The sequence below is a fragment of the Drosophila tropicalis genome, unplaced genomic scaffold (assembly GCF_018151085.1).
Source record: "Drosophila tropicalis isolate 14030-0801.00 unplaced genomic scaffold, ASM1815108v1 contig_694, whole genome shotgun sequence".
Taxonomy (NCBI): domain Eukaryota; kingdom Metazoa; phylum Arthropoda; class Insecta; order Diptera; family Drosophilidae; genus Drosophila; species Drosophila tropicalis.
In genome coordinates this window covers 5,121,679-5,143,803 of record NW_027173176.1, presented here as the reverse complement: position 1 = coordinate 5,143,803, position 22,125 = coordinate 5,121,679, and the positions used below count along the sequence as shown (strand labels likewise).

The window sequence follows — 22,125 nt, the reverse complement described above, 5'->3', positions numbered from 1 at the left end:
TAAATTGAAATTGCCTTTGTGCATTCAATTGCTTTAAGCGAAACTTTGAAGTCGAATTTCTTCATCTAATCAAATCAGCTGCGGTCATAGAAATTTACATAACAAATGATCAAACTCAACTTGCCCTCACATTAAAATCAACTTAAAATGCCAACCAACAAAAAACAAAATAGAAATGCGAGAGGAATTTTTGTCGGTCCTAGAAGAAAAAGAAAAATTAAGAAGGAAACACAAATGCAGACCAAGTGAAATGGAAATTACAAGAAAACACATTTTGGGGGTCAGACAAAGCCTAAGCAAAGCTCAAACAAAATATAATCAGAGTCGACCTTGCAACGGCAAAAAGAAAAATCAATTTCTGTTGGCAAAATTAAGTAAAAGTAAATTCAGCCAAGAGCAAAATGGCCACAAAGAAAGAAGAAAAAACGCAGCCGCAAATTGATGTTAATTAATTTTTCAATGCATAAAATAATATGATTAATTATGGTAATTGCTATTGAAAATAATGTCATTGCTGATTACCAGTTTGAAATGAATTAAAGCCATTCGGCTTACACTTAAGCTCAGTTAGGTAATCTGAATTGGACTGAATTAGGCTAACTGGAATACCTAAGAGATAGTTACATAACTAACTATAACCTTTAATTTATTCAATTTAGACCATGAATGATTCTAGAAAATACTTTTAGGAAAGATTGTACACAATATATCTCCCATCTCCCATAAATAGTTAATTTTCATAATAAAACTAATTCAAGGCCTCTAAATTCAATAAATCTTTTTTTTTTGGATTTGTTTTTGGTGTTTTTTTTTTTTGTTTTATGGGGCCAAAGTTTTGGTCAGGTGCAATTTGTGTTGATTTAAAGCAAAATTACCAAAATGCAAGTAAACATTTAATTAATGGTCCAAGTTGTGTGAGTTAGGTAATTTATTTGCCACCAACACACCGACACACACACACACGCGAACATAGAGAGCTTGTATTTGTGTTAGTTATATGGTCATAGACAGGAGCTCAGCGTTTATTGCATGTTTTACAAGCAAAATGTAGCCAAATTACACTAGCTCAAAGTAAAAGTGAGGGGAGGTGAGATTGGAGGAGGGGACAGAGTTTTTACCTGGCCCAAGCAACAATCAGAATCAAGCACACACCCGCATACACACACACACACACACACACAGCGTTTTCTGTGGCCTCACTGTGTTGGCTGGCTGGGGCTTCCGTTTCCGCTGCCATGAGGTCAGCAGTAACACCAACAGGAACAGCACCACCAGCAGCAGCAGCTCTAGGTACATTTGCCAATAATTGATTGCATTTTGGCATGAAGTTGTTGTCCTTCCTCCTGCTCCGCCTCCTCTTTGACTTTGGCAACAAAAACGGGGTGGAAAAAAAGTAGAGAGTAAAATGCATTGACAGCTGCAATTGCCATTTGTTATGGGGTAGACAAAAGATGTCGTTGCTCGCTGCCCTTAAGGAGGCGGAGAAGGAATCAACTCTTAAGCACTTAATTTACTCGAGGAAGCGCCTTTAGCGCGAGAAAAAAGGATTAAACCATGGAAAATGTGTGCCTTTGCTGGCTTTAAACGTATGTTGCCCTTTCAAGCTTGATGTTTTAGTCGTTAACCATCGATCAATACCCAAAGTCTCTCTTTCGTTCACTTGCAGGTCAAGTGCTTAACGAGCCAAGATAAGATACATATATATGTACTTATATATACAGGACACAAATTTCATCCAAACTCAAAGATATCCTATAAATATGGGTGACTAGAAAATAGGATGGGTGACAATGTCAAAGGGATATTACCTCTTTAAGTATTTCGTTTTGGCATCACTTTAGGCCTTTAAAACCAGGCTAGATGTTAATGTATACTTTGACACATGTTTAAGATGTTGATGTGCCCTTTAACCCCAATGTATAGAGTATATAAATATATATATATATATTATGTATATGGTTATGCACAAAGAATCAGAGTCTTTCCTATGCGCCACTCAGGCAAATGGCACTGACAACAACGTCATGACAATGGCAACACACACACACACACACACACAGCCAACAGCGACAGCAACAGCAGCGATGCCATTTTCATTATCCTTGGACTTGTCCTTCTTCTCGTGTTGTTTTCCTTTTCTTTCTTTCTGTTTTTTTCCCCCTTTTTGTGCTTTCTTTGGCAGACAGGCATTTCTTGTTGTCCCGCTACAATGATAATGTGTATTGCAGTAGGCAAACATTTAGTTTTGTATTAAAAAAGCACAACAACAATGCGAGAAAAAAATTCTAAAAGAGAAAAATCAAGATAGTATAAAACCTTTTCTTTTTTTTTCTTCTTGAATGCTGCAAACCTTGCTTACCCTTGAAATCATCAGATTACAAAGGTCTTATATAAGTTTCTTTTAAATTCCTTAATTACATTTGGATAAGAAATATTCAAAAGTGGATTTAGGTATTGAGAAAGGGATAAACTTAAGGACATTGTGAACTAATATTAGTGGCTGATTCAGTTGCAAGCGAATTAAACACGATTTTGTCGTTAAGAAAATGTGTGGCATCCATTTTTCGGTTTGTTACAAAAAAGGCTAATCTTCATGGCCACAATATGCGTGATACCCATTCACAGTAAAGGGTATTAGACAATGACATTGGCGGAAAAGTCCCTGTTTAGTTGGAGGCTTAAGTAGACCTCAAGCCCAAGTCAAGCATATGAACTGAAAGGAAAATGGGGGAGATGGGCGCTAAGCACAAATGAAAATATTTTTTAAGCAGCATACATACATACACACACGCACATGCACACACAGAGAGAAATGTCACACAGATGTCAACAGCAACAGCAAAACTAGCAGCAAATAGACAAAGTGCTCTTCGGGGAGACAACTGAGAATCTAACTGATGACAATAATCATGATGATGCCTCATCATGTGAATGGGAATGGAGAATGGGAGAACGGGAACGGGAAATGCTTTCGAGTTGGTGAGAATAAAAAAAAGCGAAACATATGAGCAAATACACACAAACACACATTGACACACAGTTTGACTTGACAATGCTTTAATGATGAAATAATATTTGTTTGCGATAAGTCAACAATAAATGTCACCCATCTGGCACTTTGAGTGGATTCCGCTGAATGCCTAAATTTATTCGATGTATCTGTGTGATTATGTGTTCAAATCTTAATTGTATTTTCTAATTGTTGTCAGTTGATCCAGGTTTAATGACCTACAACTTGATTTGTCTCACAAAAATGAAACAACATTTGATTATGCAACAACTGAGATAACGGAGCAAAAATATTATGTAAACTTTCCCTAATTAATTGCGGTCATTGTTTTCTCCATATCATCTCATATTAATTGAGAACTTCAAGGACATTAAAATGAAAATTGATTCAATTATTTAATGTATGTAACGTCTAGCTTTCTTTAGAAATACCTCAAAGACAGGCCTGAAAGTATATCCTTTATACATATGGAGAGAAAATGAATACATTAATCATGATTTAACCAGAATCGCCTTAATGGGTTCATTTGATAAAAAAAAAAAATATTTTCCGAGTCGACTTGATTGAAGACTTGAAAATTGTTCTTTCAAAGGCTTTAAACTGAAGGAAACTTTGTTCCTTAATGTCATATTCATTTCTAATTTCCCATATTCATAGCTCTGTCTCTTAGGATAATACTTCATCCATATATATTTCGATTACCTTACCTGCGTTTTTGTTGCCAATAAAATTTGAGGCCAAGCTCTCTTTTTTTTTGTTGTTTTTTTTTTTGCTTACCTTGACTTCTATTGGCATTTTGACCTTGGCATTGGTAAATCCCTTTCACACCTTGATCCTGTTGCCAAGCAGCTACAGTTTCTGCTGCTGCTCCTGCGGCGAAATAAAACTTGGACAGTTTTGCAATTTTATGAAAATTACCTGATTCTTGGTGATTACTTGGTTATTTGATTATGTCCTTAGTTCGCTTTACCTTGGCAACGGTTTTTTTTTTTCTAAACTTTATATTTGCTGTTGTGTGTAAAGCGAACGAAAAGTTTGTCTCAAAAAATTCCTTTTACATTTGCAAGAATATTTGGCATATTACGTATACGCCACCTTTTTTTCACAAGGCGATTAAAAATGATTTACAAACTTTTATTTTAACAGCGAAAATTTATGCGAGCCAAGATTATTGCTGATTTTAACTTCATTTTCATTCGCACACACACACACTGACTTCCACACCCGGAATTTCCCTTCATTTTTTTCCCTGCGAAGGTCAAGGTTGGCTGTTGTTGTTGTTATTATTGCCGGAAGACGCGCAGCAAAGCCAACGTAAGTCAGAATCAAAGCCAGTGGACGCCGTGTATCTAGGTTTAATTATAAAAGTTTTCCCCAGCCAACCCAACCTGGCCAACATTGGAGGGCAAAGGAGAAAGAAATGTTGATTTTAAGCCAAATCTATTCAAAGGCACTAGCAATTCTGATTGCATGTCCTTGTAGGGATATCAAAAACGCCAACACAACCCGAGAGTTTCCACTGAAAATTACTAGAAATTCTCGTCTGAAATGATAAACAATTTAATCGAGAAATATATATTGTCCCAGTAGCTTTGAAAGGATAAAACTTAATCAATTTTCGTATTCAAATTATTTTTTCAATTGTTTATAACAAATTAATCGTCTCTGATGAGTCTGATTGTGAGAAAGATAAGATAAAGTATACGCCACGTGGTTAACATAATTTGAATGATTTCTTTTTGTTTTTAAATATGTCCTACATTATTCTGTTGTTTGGTTCTCTTTAAAGGAAATGGCCTAATTAACGAGGCAGAATTCTTACAATGGGTAGGCAGAATCCAGGCATTGCGAGATGAGCAACAACAGCACGAGGACAATGCCAGCAGCAATAGCAGCGGCAGCAGCAGCAAGCAGCCAACAGATGAGGCCGATGATGTAACTGAAGATTTAATAGCTGCATTTAGGTAACCACATACATTCATATGTACATTGAATTGAAGTTAAATTAAATTTTGAAATTGAAATCGAAATCCTTGCAGAGTATTCGATCGGGATGGTAATGGTTTTATAACCCGCGATGAGCTACAAACCGCCATGGAAATGATTGGCGAGCCATTAAACGAACAGCAATTGGAGCAGCTGTTGGCCATTGCCGATTTGGATCAGGATGGTCGCATCAATTATGAGGGTAAGTGCAGCACTCAAAGGACACTGCTGACGCAGGCGCGTCGAGGCTATTTTGTCCGTTCATTTTCATTTTCTTCTTTTCGTTTCGTTTCGTTTCGTTACGTTACGCTTCTTTTACGAAGGTCATATCCCCATAAAAACCGCAAAGCAAAAACCAAAAACGCTGGCGTTAATCAAGCCATAGCATAAAATATAACCTTGTGACAATATTTGTCAGTAACTTTCACTCATAAATCAGCTAGACAAATACTCCATATACACATACATTGAGTGCATTGACAACTGTGCCCAAAAGACAAGTTTAATAACCCCAAAGACGGGGCCACAACGACAAAGACTATGACTCTCGATGCCCTCGTCCTCGTCCTCGTTGGCGCCGACTCTAAGGCTATGCGTCGTCATATAACGCCAACGCACTCTATATGTGAGGGCATGTTTATTTGTTTGTTTACTCGGAAAACTTTTTTTTTTAAATGAACTCCTGGGCGAAATGAGAAACATTTCGTAAAGGGAATTTGCGTTGGTGTTTTTGGGTCAATTCATTCCCACCATCTTCCTTCACACAACAAAAAAAGGGTCCTTGTTGAAACGAACGGGGTGATAAAATCAAGCCACATCGACATGAAAATATGCACACAACAATTTCTTGGCTCGTAGTAATTACAATTTATAAACTTATATTAAAAACAAAAATGAAACGAAACGTTTAAGAATTTTCAAACATCTATCAAAAGTTCTCTTTGTAGAATTAAAGCTTGCTAAAATTTTTAATCAGTAACGACAGATCGCTAAAGGGTTGCCAGATTTATAGACAACACGGCGTATGCGTGCTTTGTTGACTAAATTTCGAAAATTCTTTCAAATTGCTTAAAGACATACATAGGCAACATTTTTAAGATATATTAAAATTAAAAAAATCTGGTGTATGTTTTTCGCAAACTATCGCTTTTGTGGCCAAGAAGTTTTGTGGCCCTTATTTCCATCATTTATTTGGCAGTTCGTCCCAATACTTGGAACTTTAGTAATATAAATTATTTGAAGAAACATGTCTTCCATTTCTCTTCTTGGTCTTGGTCTTCTTAAAATTTTTTTGTTGGATTAAGGCTAACAAAACTAAGAATTTTTACCACAAATCGATTTCCCAAACAATTCTTAAGCTTCAGTTTTTTAAAAATATACACAAAAAATTGTTGGATAATATTTGAGTAGTTAGAAAAATGCATTAAATGAGATTTTGTTGTCAGTGAATTGTTGTTTCTTTGTTGTTGTCTAGTGTTCGATATATATTGGTAATTTTCTATGATATTTTTTTGATGTTGAAACTTGATAGAAACTTGATACTCATCATTCTAAGCTTAACTGGACCATTTCATTTTATTGATGTAAGAAGACAAGAAGAAGACTGAAATTGGTTTTGAAGAAGTGCCCTGTGCTAGTTGCCATTTTGATAACACCATAAGTGGAAAGCGAGACAGAGATAGAGATAGGAGTAGAGGGAGGGCTTTATGGGCAATTCTTTAACAGCTTAAATGTTGAAAGGTTTGCCTTTGCCTCTGGGCAACAGCATAGGTTATGGTATGTACATTGTACGTGTTACCAGTTGCCCAGTTGCCTCATTGCCAGTTGCCTCGGCACATTTGCTGCAATGTCAGCAAAAATAACGAACAGAAAAAAAAAAAGAAAAACGAATTGAGTACCCGCACTTGCCGCCTTATGCCAATGCCTCCTCGATGCCGGTGTAAAGTAAATAAAGCAACAACAACAAAAACAAAATGAGTAAATAAATTGCAGATGCCAGCAAACACAAATGAAAGAAGAAGAAAAAAAAAAAATCAGAAAGATGTGGTCTAAAGGGGACCAAGGGGCAAGTGGGGCAGAGGTTCTCTGACTGGCATGCGTTACAAGGTCAAAGTTTCAACTAGCAAAAGCTATGGCATATGAATCTAATGATATAGACAGACTGAAGAATCACACACACGCACACGCATTGGGAGAGAATCCTGAGCCCAAGAAGTCCCACAACTTGTAAAAGACAAAGGCTCACACACACACACACATATGTATAACACACTTTTTTGTGTGTGTGTGTTTGTGTGTGTAGTTCAAGTTTAGTAAAACACAATTTAATGCCACGCTAGGGAATTTCTTTCATTATTGTTGTCCTTTTTTATGCCAGTTCAAAGCAAAGGACAACTAGTTGCAAGAGGCATCTGTTAGCTATTGAGGCGAGTCGACGACAACAGAAAAGATTTTTCGCCGTTGCCAGAAAATGTTGCGTTTTTAATTCATTCCTACTTTGCGGTTAGTTAAAACCCGTTATTTTAACTTAAAAACCAAAAAACACGTACATATTTTCTTACGAGCAGTATTAAAAAAAGAATGTAATTATGTGAAACTTTGGTTGTTGTTGTTTTTGTAAAACGAAATAACGGAACTTACCAAAACATTGTTTCTCTTTACTATTGTTTTTCACACACACAAAAAAAATTAAAAAAAAAAAAAAACAACTCAACTTGTTCAATTTTTACTCACACACACACTTTCGATTTTTACTCCCTTGCTCTCTTTTTCTCTCTCTCTGCCTTGCCTATTGCTTATTGTGGGGCGACGCAGCAGAGGTCGTGGCCGCAGAGGACATGGCGGCAGAGATCCATGCAAACACATTCGCGATATTTAGTCTCTCACTCTCTCTCTCTGGCTTTTCGTGCGCGTCTGCTTAGTGCGTCGACGCGGCTGAGGTAATGGCAGCAGAGGACTTGGCGGCAGAGATATATGCACACACACTCACGATATTTAGTCTCTCACTCTCTTTGCTTTGCCTACCCCTCTTTGGGTGAAGACGCGGCAAAAGTCTTGTCGGCAGAGATCTTGCTCTTCTTCTTCCTTTAGTAATTTTCAACCTTTTTTTTTAGTCAAAAATATTAAATTTGAGTGCGAATTAAAAGATAACTTAGATCAATTTATGCAAATTTATTAAATTAATCACTTCTTAGGGCTTTTAACACTTGAAATAAATTTAAATTTAAAGATTGAATTAGCCAGCAACAACCTCGGCAAACGGTGAATTACAACTAACAGAAAGTGGGAGTGACTGTTAACGAGGGTGTTGATGGGGAGAGAGAGAGAGAAAGATTAAGTAAGAAGAAGAGAAGTTCTGCAGCGGCTCAAGTACATACATATGTCTGTGTATGTGTTTGTATGAGTAAAATTAGACCATTCTTGGGGTTTTGGTCTTGGATACAAATCCTATGAACAAAGCGATCACGTCGATATTGGGTTAACCGTTTTTCTCTTACTAGATTTAATATTTTTAACCTCAATTTTGAATTTAATAGACTCTTCATTTTTGTTTTATTCCATTTACAGAATTCACGAGACTTTTGCTCTAAATGGTCAACAACAACAATTAAAAATGAAATGGCAAAGAGAAACAAAAGAAAATAACAACAAAAAGAAGAAACTTTAAAAACATACATAATTATTAAGCTATTATGAATACATATACTCAGACACAAAGGAAAATGAAAAAAAACCCCACAACAATTACTTAATGTTTTATACAACAAAAAAAAAAAATAATAAAGAATGAGAAACCATCATAGGCAAGGGAAAATGTGCAAGGAGCTGTTCACTTAGCGTTGGACATTCATCACACAAAATAAACATACACACATCCAAACAACTAGCACCCCACCCATTCACGCATACATACATACATACATGTAATGCATATAAAAATTGTTTTTTTTTTATTTGTTTTAAGATCTTTAAGAGAAGCGACAAAATATTAAATTTTGTGGGTTTAAAAACGTGAAAAATATTTTTGTAGAGCAAAAATAAATTGATGTAAATCGCATACACAACATACATACATACACAACATACATACATAATTACATCAATATATATATGTATATGTATATATATATTTATGCATATTCGGATAAGTCTGAACGCGTGAGTGATATTGTGTTTAGGGTGCAAAAATCTAAAAATGAGCATATGCAAATTAAATTAAATAAAAAATCAAAAACAAACTTTTGGCAAGAACAAAAACAAATTAAATTACAGACATACACACCAATATACATATGTATGTATGTATGTAGATACATACATATGTACATACATATATATATTTATTTATTTGAATTTGTAAACTTAAACTAAATAGTTATTTGAATGCTTTAAATGTATGCAAATCAAATGAAAATGTTGCAAAATCAAAAAACAAAACAAACAGTTGCTTAGACATAAGAAAACAATAAATGTTAACAATTTATATATACATATATATATATATAAAGAAAAACAAAAACAAAACTTTGTATATCTAAGAAAAGAGAAAAAAAACATAATTACATTTTAATTTCGGGGTTTTTTTATGGACAATTTGCATAAATCTAAAATACAAATAAAAGATATATATTTATACATGACTATATACATACATATATGATATATATATATTTAATGTCAATATGCGTATATGTTGAATGTTAATCAAATGAAAGTTAATTTAAAATGAAATTTTTAACCAATCACAAAGATGTAAAAACAAACAAACAACTACAACAAAGAAGAAGATGTAATGTGTACCTATGTATGTAGAAAAAACAAAAACGTTTCATTCATATCCCCCCCCCCATCACAGTTTAGTAGTTACTTATTCTAGTCAGTTCCTTAATTGTCCTTTAATTTGTTAAAGTTTTTAAACTAATTTTTTCCATCTTCCTGGATCATATTGTATCGAATCTTTTAAATAATAGATTTTTTCTATTAATTTTTAAATCAAAAGTCCATTACATATTGCCGTCCCAGCTTGATCTTGATGAGAACATATGTATACATATACTATATAGAAGGGAACTCATTCATTGAGCGGTTTCAAAATGGTTTACACATTTTTTCGTATCGTTTCGATTTGATTTGATTTGATTCGAGGGAAACACACACACAGACACAAAGGAAATCAGGTCAAAGGTACAAAAAGTTTCAGCTAATAAATGAAAATGGAATTACAAGGAAAAGTTAAATACAAGAAAAAATCAAATTTTGTATGGAATTTACAAAAACAAAACAAAATAAAAAGAATTGTAAAAAAAAAGGCAAAAATTTCAAATTCAAAACAATTTATATTTAACCTACATATATAAGTATATATACATATACATGTGTATATGTTTATGTACCTTAACTCAAAAGTAGTTTTTTAACGACCTCTAAATGTGCTTAAAAACTATATACTATGCAGGACTATATACCTACAACTTATATATAGTATATATATATATATATATATACGTATAGTACTTACCCTACATATACATACATATATACCAAACTACATAAAATATTGTTGTTTATGTTGAAGATTTCAAGAAACGAAAAATTACTTAATACTACTTACTATATACACACATCCATACACATACATACATACATATGTATGTATGTGTGTGTGTGTGTGTCTTTATAACACAGAGAAGAAAAAAAAACCCTAAGACATTATCTATATATCTATATCGAAATGGTAGATATTTCATTTTAAGTATTAATTATTTCATAATTTCTAAATTGTGTGCGAATGGCGTATGGCAGTAGACAAACAGATGAACGATATAATAATAATATTAATAATGATAATAATAAATAAAACAAACCACAAAACGCTCAACAATTTCTTTTTTTTATTTCACTTTCCAGTTTATTTTAAAATTCAAGTCTAAAACATGAAATATTCCAGGTAATTAAATCAAAGGTTTTAAATATTTTGTTTCCAATTGTTAAAAAATAAATAATTAAATGGTCTAGTTTTAAATTCACAGAAACCCTTAGATTGTATGATCATCAGTCTGCGATTTCAAAATAAGCGACATATTTGGAAACCTTGTCAAAAACGTCCCAGGAAATACGGAATGAATCCATCAAGAAGTTTCACTAAGTAAAAAAAACTCGCACAAAGAAAGCGTGAAGGAATTTCAATTAAAATACCCCAAGAAATCGTACACAGAGTTCTCAAGGAAAGCGTAAATATTTTTTAAGTTCCTTCAGAAATCGTCTGGGAATTCCGCAATAAATTCGCTCACAAGAAAAGGAAGGAAACCTTGTCGAAATTCTCCAACTAAATTCTCTAACCATTTTCAATGAATTTACTCTGCGAATTTCACAAGGAACAGAAGGAAATTCCCCAAGATATATTCGACGACGACTTTGGCTACCCTTCTTTAATTGACTTTGGCTACCCTTCTTTAATTGACTTTGGCTACCCTTCTTTGATTGACTTTGGCAATCCTCTTAACTTGATCAATGTCGACTACCCTGTCTGAAATTATGGAATTATTTTTCATTAACAAGTAGGCCATGCGGACCGTTCGGTCCCAACTTGTCAGCATGGCAAATATTTTAAGTTAGTTGTATTGTGTTGCTCGTAGAGACAACATTTCTAAATTAAACGCTGTAAAATAAATATATATATAAAATATATATATAATACTAAACCGAGAAATACAAAAACCAATCGAACAAAAACGAAACCATGGGAGAACCAGAAAAGGCTGTAAGTATCTAGAGCTAAGCATATCCTTTTATTACGTAGAACTATCTGGAATTTTTGACTTTTCTCCTTGGTAACAGATTACTGACACTGATGCTGAGCCCGATGCTGAGAAATACGATGACGTAAGTTCTGGGGGGGTACGCAGGGAAGGGGGAACAAAATGCTGTGAAAATGTAATATTTAAATCGAACTTTCTAGGAGCCCGATGAATCGCTGGGTGAACGCGTCTGGGGATTGAGTGAAATGTTTCCGGAATCGGTACGCAATGCTGCCGATGTTATAACACGGAACACTGTGAAGGGCATTAGCACCCTTTACAAATTCACATGCAGTGCATCCTGGATATTCTTTACCACGTCTGTTATATTGTTTGCTCCAGTTATTTTTGAGACCGAACGTGCCCAAATGGAGGAGCTACAAAAATCGCAGCAGAAGCAAGTGCTCCTGGGACCAGGCAGTGCTGTGATTCCATCTGGACCCGCAGCCAATTTGCCATTGATTCGTTGAAAAATGACAAACAGCACACGTACAGACACATACACAGACTCATACACATACACAGCACACACTTACGTTCGAGTTTAAGTTAAGCAAACAAAATAAGCAGACAGACACTCCACTTACATCCTGGATACACATACACACAAGAAATTGTTAGGCACAATTTCAATAAACTTTCAGGCTTAAAGGAGATATAACTATATTAATTAAACAAAATGCCCTTTAGATAAGTACGTACAAACACGCATACACATACAAGCAGAAATAGTATAAGTTACTAAGCCCTTAATACACATACAAATTACTTACTAAGCAGCAGTACAAACAAATGATCTATGTAACAAAAAAATCCTTACACACTAATAAAATATAATATTAATGCCGAGGTCTTTCCTGGATGATATCTCTTCTTTCAAAACGTAATTGAACGCCCTTATCTACGGGGTGCTATGTCCCTGGTGACGATTTTGGACGGTGCATTCACAGTAGCAACATTGGAAGAAAGCTGGGGCTTATTCAGATCCTTAGCCTTGGATGGATCAAGATGGCCATTTTCCTGTAGTCCAACCCATTCCTGGACATCCCAATGAGGCGCAATTTCCGTTGGTTGACTGCAGTTAAATAAAAAGCCATCTAAAAAGGATGTTCAAGCTTTCAGTCTACAGTAAAGACTTGACTTTGATAGAAACCACGAAACACAGGACCTTTATGTTCCCCTGGAGGATTGGTGTCAAGAATATTATCATTATCCAAGCAATGTCTTCCATTTCTCTAAAGAAAGCGAGAGAGAGACTGATTGCGTTCATTGAAGCATGCCTTCCTTTTCTTTTTCATACACATAAATATTAATTAAATAAAATGCCCTTTAGATACGTACAAACACGCATACACATACAAGCAGAAATAGTATAAGTTAGTAAGCCCTTAATACACATACAAATTACTTACTAAGCAGCAGTACAAACAAATGATCTATGTAACAAAAAAATCTATACACACTAATAAAATATAATATTAATGCCGAGGTCTTTCCTGGATGATATCTCTTCTTTCAAAACGTAATTGAACGCCCTTATCTACGGGGTGCTATGTCCCTGGTGACGATTTTTGACGGTGCATTCACAGTAGCAACATTGGAAGAAAGCTGGGGCTTATTCAGATCCTTAGCCTTGGATGGATCAGGATGGCCATTTTCCTGTATTCCGTATCTGTAGTCCAACCCATTCCTGGACATCCTAAGCAATGAGGCGCAATTTCCGTTGGTTGACTGCAGTTAAATAAAAAGCCATCTAAAAAGGATGTTCAAGCTTTCAGTCTACAGTAAAGACTTGACTTTGATAGAAACCACGAAACACAGGACCTTTATGTTCCCCTGGAGGATTGGTGTCAAGAATATTATCATTATCCAAGCAATGTCTTCCATTTATCTAAAGAAAGCGAGAGAGACTGATTGCGTTCATTGAAGCATGCCTTCCTTTTCTTTTTCATACACATAAATATAAATTAAAACACATTGATTTTTGTTTTTTGCAATGGAATTCAATACATTTATAATATTGTATCTAGAGAATATTGTGTTTTTTTTTAATTTTTTTAACACGATAAGTAAGCATTATATTTAATTGTAAACCTCCCCACCCACCCACACAACTCCCAGCAGTCCGTGAATGAATAGGTGGGTGCGGGGGTTGGATTTTGTGGATTCGTGTCAAATGTGGAAATGGTAATTTGTTTTCTCTTTCTTTCTTTCTTTAACTTAGCACATTTTCATTGCAAATAATGATTATGATAAATATTTTTAGTTGTAAATTCTAAGCTTGAGTAAAATATGTTTTTTTTTTTTTTGTAGTGTTTTCTTTTTTTCCATTTATGGAATATGAATGCTTTTAAGTTAGAGATTAAAGGACAAGAGAAGTGTGTGTTTATGCAGGAGAAGATGCGTCGCCGCGCATTTAATTGCCAGAGTTATTCGATAGCTGGCCGGGCACAGAGAACTGTGGTCGGAAATTTGCAAAATTGCCAGCCGGTCCGCCGGTGAAGGCCGGCAAAGTTGTGCCCTGGAATCCAGCCGGGAATTGAGCCATCAGTTGTGCTAGGGAACAGAAAAAGAAGGTCAATTAACAGGGAACTTGTATTTCAGAGATCACACTAAACTTACCCGCATTGGAGGCATTGCCGGCAGTGGCCGCCAATCGTGATAGAATTGAACGCTCAGACATCTGCAGACGCTGAGCCACCGGGGGAATACGGGCCAATGTTGCCGGGAGGCGCGACACATCGCTCTTCATGTCGGATAGCAACTCCTCCAACTGATTGAGCACCTTATGGAGCACAGCATTGGCTGGTTTATTGCCAGCCAGCGATTCCTTGCTCAGATGCTGATGCGATTCAGCCAGACATTCGACCTCGGCGAACCGGGCATTGAGCGACATAGCCGGATGGCTGGGATCCTGAGCGAGATTCAAGAAGGCTGCACGCCTCAATTGCTCCTCGATGACCAGAGCTTGTTCCAGCAATTTGAAACGCCTTGCGAGGAATTTGTTCTTAATCTCCAGGAAATTACCCTTGCCCACATCCATTTTGAAGGGCTCATTGATGATGGCGAAACGTATATCGTTCTGTATATCTTGCCAACGGCCATAGCCATGGGTAACAATGCCGGCCAACAGCCAATAGTCATGACGACGATGCCAAATCTCGTACTCACGTCCGGGCACAGCTGCCTTCTCCTCGTTCAGCCAGAGGGTGTGGAGTTCAGTGAAACCGCCATCGGCTATATTGAACATGAATTTACGTTTAAGCACTTCCAGGCTATCCTCGACCAATTTGCCCGAAGCAGTCGTGGCATTTGCTCCAGTCGCTGTGGCTGCTGCACCACCAGTAGCAGTGGCGGCTGTCGCTGCTGCTGCTATAGCCTTCTGATCCTTGGGTGAACTGGCGCTGGGCTTTTCCAATTCGCCATCTTCTTTCACAATCATCACATCATCATCATCGTCGTCGATGATTGTTGTGGGCTTCTTATCCTCAACTGGAGCTGCTGCAGCTGCGGCTGTTGGCTTCTCTTTCTCATCGTCATCCTTTTTGGTCTCTTCCTTGGTTGCAACCTTGGCGGCGGCAGTAGAAGCTCCTCCAGCTGCTGCTTCTTCCTTGGGTTCAGCCTTGGCTGCTTCTGTTTTGACCTCCGATTCGGATTTAACTTCTCCTGCAGCGGCGGTGGCAGTGGCGGCTGCGGAACTGTCAGTGGTGGCCTCGTCTGTCTCTTGCTCTTTCTTGACCTCCGCAGATGTTGATTTTTTTGCTGTCAGAAGCCTCAGAGGCATCAGCAGCGGTTTTCTCGGTTTGTTCTTGCTTGAGCTCAGCAGTCTTTTCAGGTGTACCCTTCTCCTTTGCCTCAGCTGCCTCCTTGTCCTTATCCTTATCCTTATCTTTGTCTTTGTCTTTGTCCTTGTCCTTCTCCTTATCGTCTCCCTTTTCTGAAGCAGGAGCCGGACTTGGAGCAGCACTTGTAGCTGGTGTTGCGCTGTTGCTAGTGGTTGCACTCTTATCCACCTCCGTGGTTGTGGCTGGCTTGGCAGCAACCGCTGCCGCTGCCGTTGGAGCTGCGGTCTCTGCCGCAGCAGCTGTTTCCGCCTTGGTCAATGCACGAACTGGCTCACATGGCTTCAATATCAACTCGGGCATGCTGTAATAGCCATTGATGTGTTCGAATTCCTGTACCTTCTTGCGAATAAGCGACATAACGCCAATGCGGGTGAGCACATGCTGCCGGGAGAGACCCTCACGTGGCACACCATCGGCGAAGGTTTCTGCATTATCCGCACCGGGCTCACACAGATGACGCATAAAGAGTGAGACGTAGGCCTTGAAGTTTCTTTCGGATTTACCACGCAAATCCCTGACCAGCCACTGTGAATTGAAGGCATCCTGGGGCGGCATGCCATACCGCATGATGGCATTGAGGAAACTCTTGCGCTGGCGGGCATTAAAGCCAAGGACCTCGATATTACCACCCACACGGGCCAGCAATGGTGGCAACGGACGATCGTCACGTCGCTCTAATCTTCGCTTGGCCTTGCGTTCGCCTCCATTCTGCTCATCGAAGTCATCGTCGCCGCCGTCCTCGTCGGAACCGGCCGAATACTCTGAATTGTATTCACTGCCATTATCCTGCCAGTTGGAATCATCGCGTGATGACTCGGTGGCCACAACGCCGCCATCTGTGTAATTCACTTGCTTGCGTACACGTTTACCCTTCCCCAGACTACGGCCGACATCCTCCTGATGCTGCTCATAGTGATGACGCAACAATTTGACCCAATAGGCGGGATCTGAATTCTCAGCTTCCTGTTTAATAATTTCTGTCTCTTCTTCCTCCTCCTCCTCTTTTGTGGCATACGAGGCCACCTTGAACGATGAGAGGTACTCATTGGCCCAGGATTCCTTCTCCTCAATGCCACGATTACTGCGGTCAAGTAGCTCAGCCACCGCCTTGTCATCATAATGAATGGCCTCCTCTTTGTCATCCTCCTTGAAGAGATCTTCTGTGCCGAAACGCAAAATATCGTCCAATTCCTGCTTGGTGAAATTGGCCCCCTTGCCACCCATGCCGGGACGCACAACCAAATGGGTGAGCATCATCTTTCGCTTGGCCACCTGCGTGACACGCTCCTCCACCGAATTTCTGGTGACAAAGCGATAAATCATCACCTTATTCGCCTGACCGATACGATGGGCACGCGAAAAGGCCTGGATGTCATTGTGCGGATTCCAATCCGAATCATAAATGATGACAGTATCGGCTGTAGCCAAATTAATACCCAAACCACCAGCACGGGTACTCAATAGAAAGACAAATTGTTGAGCTCCCGGTGCATTGAAACGATCGATGGCTTCCTGACGTACTGCACCCGTAATGCTGCCATCAATGCGCTCATACTTGTATTGCTCCCCCTCGAGGAAATCCTCCAAAATGTCCAACATCTTTGTCATCTGCGAGAAGATGAGTACACGATGATTCTGCGATTTCAATTGCTTTAGCATCTTGGAGAGTAAAACCAATTTACCCGCCGCCTTAGTCAACGAGTTGATCTCGTAGAGACCACCAGCCGAGGTGGGTGCCTCTTCGGCAGCTGAGGGAAACAGATATGGATGATTGCAGCATTTCTTTAGATCCATCATAATGTTGATCAGGGAACAGGAACCACCACCGCTCTTGGAATTCAATGCCTCATAGTTCTTGGTCAAAATGAATTTGTAGAATTTCTTTTGCATAGCCGACAGCTCCACCCGGACAATGAATTCCGATTTCGAGGGCATATTCTTGAGCACATCGGTCTTGAGGCGACGCAACATATGCGGTCCAAGCATTTCATGCAAACGCTTTACTTGCTCCTCCTTTGACACATCTGCGAATTCGCCTTGGAAAGCCTGCAGATCGTTAAACTTATCGCGACTGAGGAAATTCAGCAAATGGAACAACTCTTCCAGATTATTTTGCAATGGTGTACCAGTCAATAGCAATTTATAGGCAATTGTATAGCTGTTCAGAATGCGAAAGAATTTACTCTGATTACTCTTCAGACGATGAGCTTCGTCCACCACCAGTACGGCCCAATCGATGCTGCCCAGACATGGGGCATCCATGGAAATTAGCTCGTAGCTGGTCAATAGGACATTGAATTTGTACTGAGTGGTGCGCAAACGTGACACTTTGGTTCCCCTAATGGCGCCCTCCTCAAAGCTCAGCTCATTCTCGCGTATCACGGCACGGGAATCCTTATCGCCAATGTAGGTGATGCAATAGAAATCCGGGGCCCACAATTCGAATTCACGCTCCCAATTGACCAGAGTGGAGAGCGGCACAGCGACCAGAAATGGTCCACGGCAATGGCCCTCTTTGTACAATGAATACAAGAATGTCACCGTCTGAATGGTCTTACCGAGACCCATCTCATCCGCCAGTATGGTATCGATTCCTTGTCCCCAGCTATAACGCAACCAATTGATACCCTCAATCTGATACGGATGCAATTGCATGCCCGTATTCTCTAAGAATGCCGGTTGTCCTTCATATTTCTTCTTTAGATCTGTGGTCGGCTTATCTGGCGGCGGTGTATAATGTTTAACTGGTCGATCCTCATCGTCGAGTTCCACTTTGGACTTGGCTTTGCGTCCCTTTTTATTCTTTTTGCTGCTGGAGCGGGTATTCTCCGATGTGCAAACAGCCCGCAGATCCTGATAATAATCAATTGCCTGTCTTAGGCCCTGTATATCGTCGCCCTCTTCCTCCCAGGTGGACTTGTCGTACGGCAATTCACGCCATTTTACCAGATACATAGAGCTGCCATCACGCGCAGTCCTGTGATTGATGACACGTTGGACAATCAACCACTCGGGTTTGACACCATTCTTATAGAATTTCTCCTCCAGCTGCTGTTCGTCATCGTCGTCGCCACCCTTCATGCCCACCTTGTCCTTGTGCCGCTGGATACGCTTGAAGCGAGTATCAGCTTCATCGAGAGACTCCTCGAACTTGGGTGGTTCTTCCATATCGTATTTCCTCTGGAAGGATCTGATCATCAACGGATGATGTACGTCCAATTGCACCTCCGAGACCCATTCACAATGCCAATAGGACATGTTGTGCCACTTAATGAAATACTCTCGTATGCGACATGTCTTGGCAGCTCCCTTGGAAGTCGAAGGCTGCTCATCACCGGCAGCGTTGCGGTGGACAGCCCAACGCCAGGTGATAATCTTCTCAGCCTTGCCGGTCAGTGGTGGACAACTGCAGCGCGGGCAACGCCAATCGCCATCGGGTATGGTGTCCAGCGGTGGATTCAAACAGAATGTGTGATAGGCTGACGGGCAGGAATCGCAGCAGAGTAATTCACCGCCATCCTTGCATACGCGGCAGAATTCCTGATGTTCGTCATCGTCCTCCTCTTCGGCGGCACCGCCATCGGCCTCGCAATGCGGACATGACCATTTGCCCTCTGGCGGCTCATCCAGTTCCGGTTCGAGGCAAACCAAATGGTATGCCCTTGGACATGTGTCGCATAGAATAATCTCACCGCCCTGTTGGCACACCTCACAATAGTCCTGATGCTCATGCTCACCGTCATCGCCCTCGGGGAAGTTCTTGGTTTTCTTTAGTTTATTTTTCTTTTTGAACTTATTGCCAATCTTGGTCTTTGCCTTCTTTCTCACCACTGGCACATCGTCACCGCCCGCCGGTGTGGCTCCTCCCGCTGCCGAAGATGACGCTGCTGCGGCGGCTTCCTTGTCTGCCTTGCTACTGGAGGCCGCAGTTGATGCCTCCTTCTCATCGGCACTGTCATCCGATTTCTGGAGCATACGCTCAAATTCCAAATCTGAATCCCGTTCAGATGCACCGCTAGCATCTTGCTCATCGTCGGAGCTATCGCGTTTACGTTTGCCAAACTTAATCTTCAACGTTGGTACCTTACTCAATGGACGTCGTACCTTCTTGCCACGTCCACTCCGTTTGCGACGGGGTTTCTTTTCCTCCTCCTCTTCCTCTTCCTCCTCTTCGGCCTCCTCGTATATGTCATCGGGTTTCTCATTGCGCGATGAGCGCGATGAACGCGGCTCTTCGGGCTCATCATTACCACCAGCCGAATTGCTACGTCCCGATTGTCCCTGCTGCTCCTGCTGAATATGGGGATTACTTTCGCAGAACTCACGCCACTTGGCGGCCACCAACATCATCAGTTTGGCTGCCGCAATTTTGGGATTCTCCTTCTGTAATATGGGACGCACATGTTGCATAAACAATTTATATGTGGTCAAATTCTGCAACTCCTCTTCGCTATATTCGATTTCCACATCGCAAACACTGAAAGCGGAGCAAACATCTTCCACAGAGGGCATGCCTGTGAATAGTAATAACAAATATACATATAAATCAATCAATCAAGCAATAGAGAAAAATAACTACCATTAAAAATCATAGTTACTTCAAATTGTGAGTCACATTCTTGTAGGGCAGTTTAAATAAACTGATGAATAAGTGATTTGAAACTAAGCTCCATCATTAATATGCTTTGGTCGGAGATGCTTTAGAAGATATCCTTTTCAGATGAGTAAGAAACTGAATAAGTCAACCCAACAAATAAGTAAGGAATCGAACCAGAGTGTGAGTCAATTGAACAAGTGACTCAAGAACTAAAGCAGTGAGTCGACAACTAAGGAGGTGAACAAATGAGTGAAATGAGTTGGTGAGTTCCTCTTGTCCAAACATTTGTCTACGAGATGGGCACTAGGAAGTGCTAGGAACTAACTATCCCAGATAATATGTTCCAATCAAAAGCAAATCTATGGTTTCTTGATGCTCCTCAAAAAAGCAACTTAAGGTAGTTAAGAGAAACTTAGAGAAGTTCATTTTAAGTGATTAATGAATCGACTGATCTTATTAATAAACCGTCTGAGCTAAGGGGATCTCATCTATTTATGGAACATAGACAGAGACAGTTTGCTGTTTTCGCATTTTGCAAAAATCATTACAAAATGCCCTCCTCCCCTTAACCCGCTGTATAAATTATTATCGACTATTTCCGTCTATCATTCATTTGGCATGCTATCTGTATTTCAAATCGTCTGAATATAAATGTTGGTTAAATCAAAAATGAAATAACAACCGCAACAATCTTTCTTTCTTATCAACAAAGATTAAAAATGTGTCAATGAGCGCTGTCTGACAAAATTATCATACATATTGCATATATATTGTCAGTCAGTTAGTCAGCTAGTCAGTCAATCAGTCAGGTGATTGACAATCTCTGATGGGATAAGGTGTTGGAGGATTGGGTCGGGTTGCCTTTACGGGTTTTTCTTACCTGAAGTTGCCGACGATTCTTTCTCCTTGGCGGCTTGCTTCTCCTCTTTGCGTTTACGTCCACGTTTCGATGAGGTGCTGGGATATTCCACTTCTTCATCGTGTTGAACAAAATCGCTATCCTCTTCGCTTTCATTCTTCTTGCGTTTCTTCTTTTTGCGACCTTTCTCTTCGCCCTTTTTGGTTTTACGTTTCTTACCCTTCTTCTTCTTGCGATTATCTTCGGGATCGTAATCATCATCTTCGTCATTCTATATACAAATAAAATTACCATTAATCGTCTTCACATGTATGTAGATATGATTATACTCACATTTGGTTTTAAGGGAGCATCAGAATCATTGGACAACTCGGCCACCTGTGCATTATCCTCTAAAGCCTCTTCCTCTTCTAAAGAATTTAAATAAGAATTAAGTAATTATTATTCGGGTAGATATTTTTCATATGTTGACAAGGCGCCATCATTTCCATGTCCTTTTTGTATGTTGGTTTGTTGTTTTTGTGGTTCATGTTCAAGCGATAAACTAAAAAATTTCCCCTTTGAAGAATAAAAGTTGATTGTGGTTTTTTTTCGATTCAATATTTTATTTGATTCTATTTTTTTTTTTTTTTAAGTTTTTTCTTTTTTGCTTTTTGTTAAGTTCTTTTTGTCTCTGTTTTGTTGTTGTTGTTTGTGGTCTTAAGTATTACTAGTATATAACAATATCTCGTTTTTTTGTAAGATTTTTCATTCTGCTGGTTTTGTCAGCGATTTTGCTTCTTAAATTTTACAATAATAATAATAATATAATAATAATAATAATAATATTTTTTTTTCTCATGTCTCTTGATCTGGTTTTTACTCTCTCTCGCTCTCGGTCTCTCTTTCTCTGCCCCTCGCGATCTCTTTCTCTTCTTGCTCTTTCCTTTCATTTATTTCTTCTTAATTTCTTTCATCTTAATGTTTCTATTTATTCTTTCTTCTTTTTTGCTGCTCTTCTCATCTCTTTCTTTTCTTTTATATTTATTTTC

The 22,125-nt window shown here is 39.0% G+C and overlaps 4 protein-coding genes across 12 annotated transcripts in view; 2 read left to right on the top strand and 2 right to left on the bottom strand.

The window, feature by feature from the left end:
• The window catches only part of Eip63F-1 (Ecdysone-induced protein 63F 1), a 40,344-nt gene extending 29,467 nt beyond the window's left edge, over positions 1-10,877 (top strand). For all 9 annotated transcript variants that reach the window (XM_068293174.1, XM_068293172.1, XM_068293173.1 and 6 more), the window contains 3 exons: positions 4,800-4,974; positions 5,050-5,198; positions 8,564-10,877. In XM_068293174.1, coding sequence (XP_068149275.1) covers positions 4,800-4,974; positions 5,050-5,198; positions 8,564-8,586 — 347 coding nt within the window. In that variant the 3' untranslated portion in view covers positions 8,587-10,877. The remainder of the gene's footprint in view (positions 1-4,799; positions 4,975-5,049; positions 5,199-8,563) is intronic.
• Positions 10,878-11,540: 663 nt separating this feature from the next.
• mge (translocase of outer mitochondrial membrane 22 homolog mge) lies at positions 11,541-12,642 on the top strand. Its single transcript, XM_068292597.1, has 3 exons — positions 11,541-11,756; positions 11,834-11,878; positions 11,955-12,642. The coding sequence occupies exons 1-3, from the start codon at positions 11,736-11,738 to the stop codon at positions 12,261-12,263; spliced, it is 375 nt and encodes a 124-aa protein (XP_068148698.1). The 5' UTR covers positions 11,541-11,735; the 3' UTR covers positions 12,264-12,642.
• Positions 12,643-14,209: 1,567 nt separating this feature from the next.
• On the bottom strand, positions 14,210-15,235 carry LOC137579203 (chromodomain-helicase-DNA-binding protein Mi-2 homolog). The gene is made up of 2 exons (XM_068292909.1): positions 14,416-15,235; positions 14,210-14,349 (listed from the first exon to the last, which is right to left on the bottom strand). Exons 1-2 carry the CDS (start codon positions 15,233-15,235, stop codon positions 14,210-14,212), a joined length of 960 nt encoding a protein of 319 aa, XP_068149010.1.
• A 100-nt stretch (positions 15,236-15,335) lies between these two features.
• Mi-2 (chromodomain-helicase-DNA-binding protein Mi-2 homolog) overlaps positions 15,336-22,125 on the bottom strand; it is a 30,935-nt gene continuing 24,145 nt past the window's right edge. The window contains exons 2-4 of the mRNA XM_068293166.1: positions 21,428-21,504; positions 21,116-21,365; positions 15,336-20,152 (exon numbers count right to left, since the gene is read on the bottom strand). Of these exons, the coding sequence (XP_068149267.1) occupies positions 15,495-20,152; positions 21,116-21,365; positions 21,428-21,504 (4,985 nt within the window). The 3' untranslated portion in view covers positions 15,336-15,494. The remainder of the gene's footprint in view (positions 20,153-21,115; positions 21,366-21,427; positions 21,505-22,125) is intronic.

Excerpts from the sequence above, each read along its gene's own strand:
- mge (XM_068292597.1), top strand. The coding sequence starts at position 11,736 with ATGGGAGAACCAGAAAAGGCT. Across the intron at positions 11,757-11,833 it reads TGGGAGAACCAGAAAAGGCT|ATTACTGACACTGATGCTGA; the intron begins GTAAGTATCTAG and ends CCTTGGTAACAG. Across the intron at positions 11,879-11,954 it reads ATGCTGAGAAATACGATGAC|GAGCCCGATGAATCGCTGGG; the intron begins GTAAGTTCTGGG and ends CGAACTTTCTAG.
- LOC137579203 (XM_068292909.1), bottom strand. The coding sequence starts at position 15,235 with ATGATTGTGAAAGAAGATGGCGAATTGGAAAAGCCCAGCGCCAGTTCA. Across the intron at positions 14,350-14,415 it reads CGGCAATGCCTCCAATGCGG|CACAACTGATGGCTCAATTC; the intron begins GTAAGTTTAGTG and ends TCTGTTCCCTAG.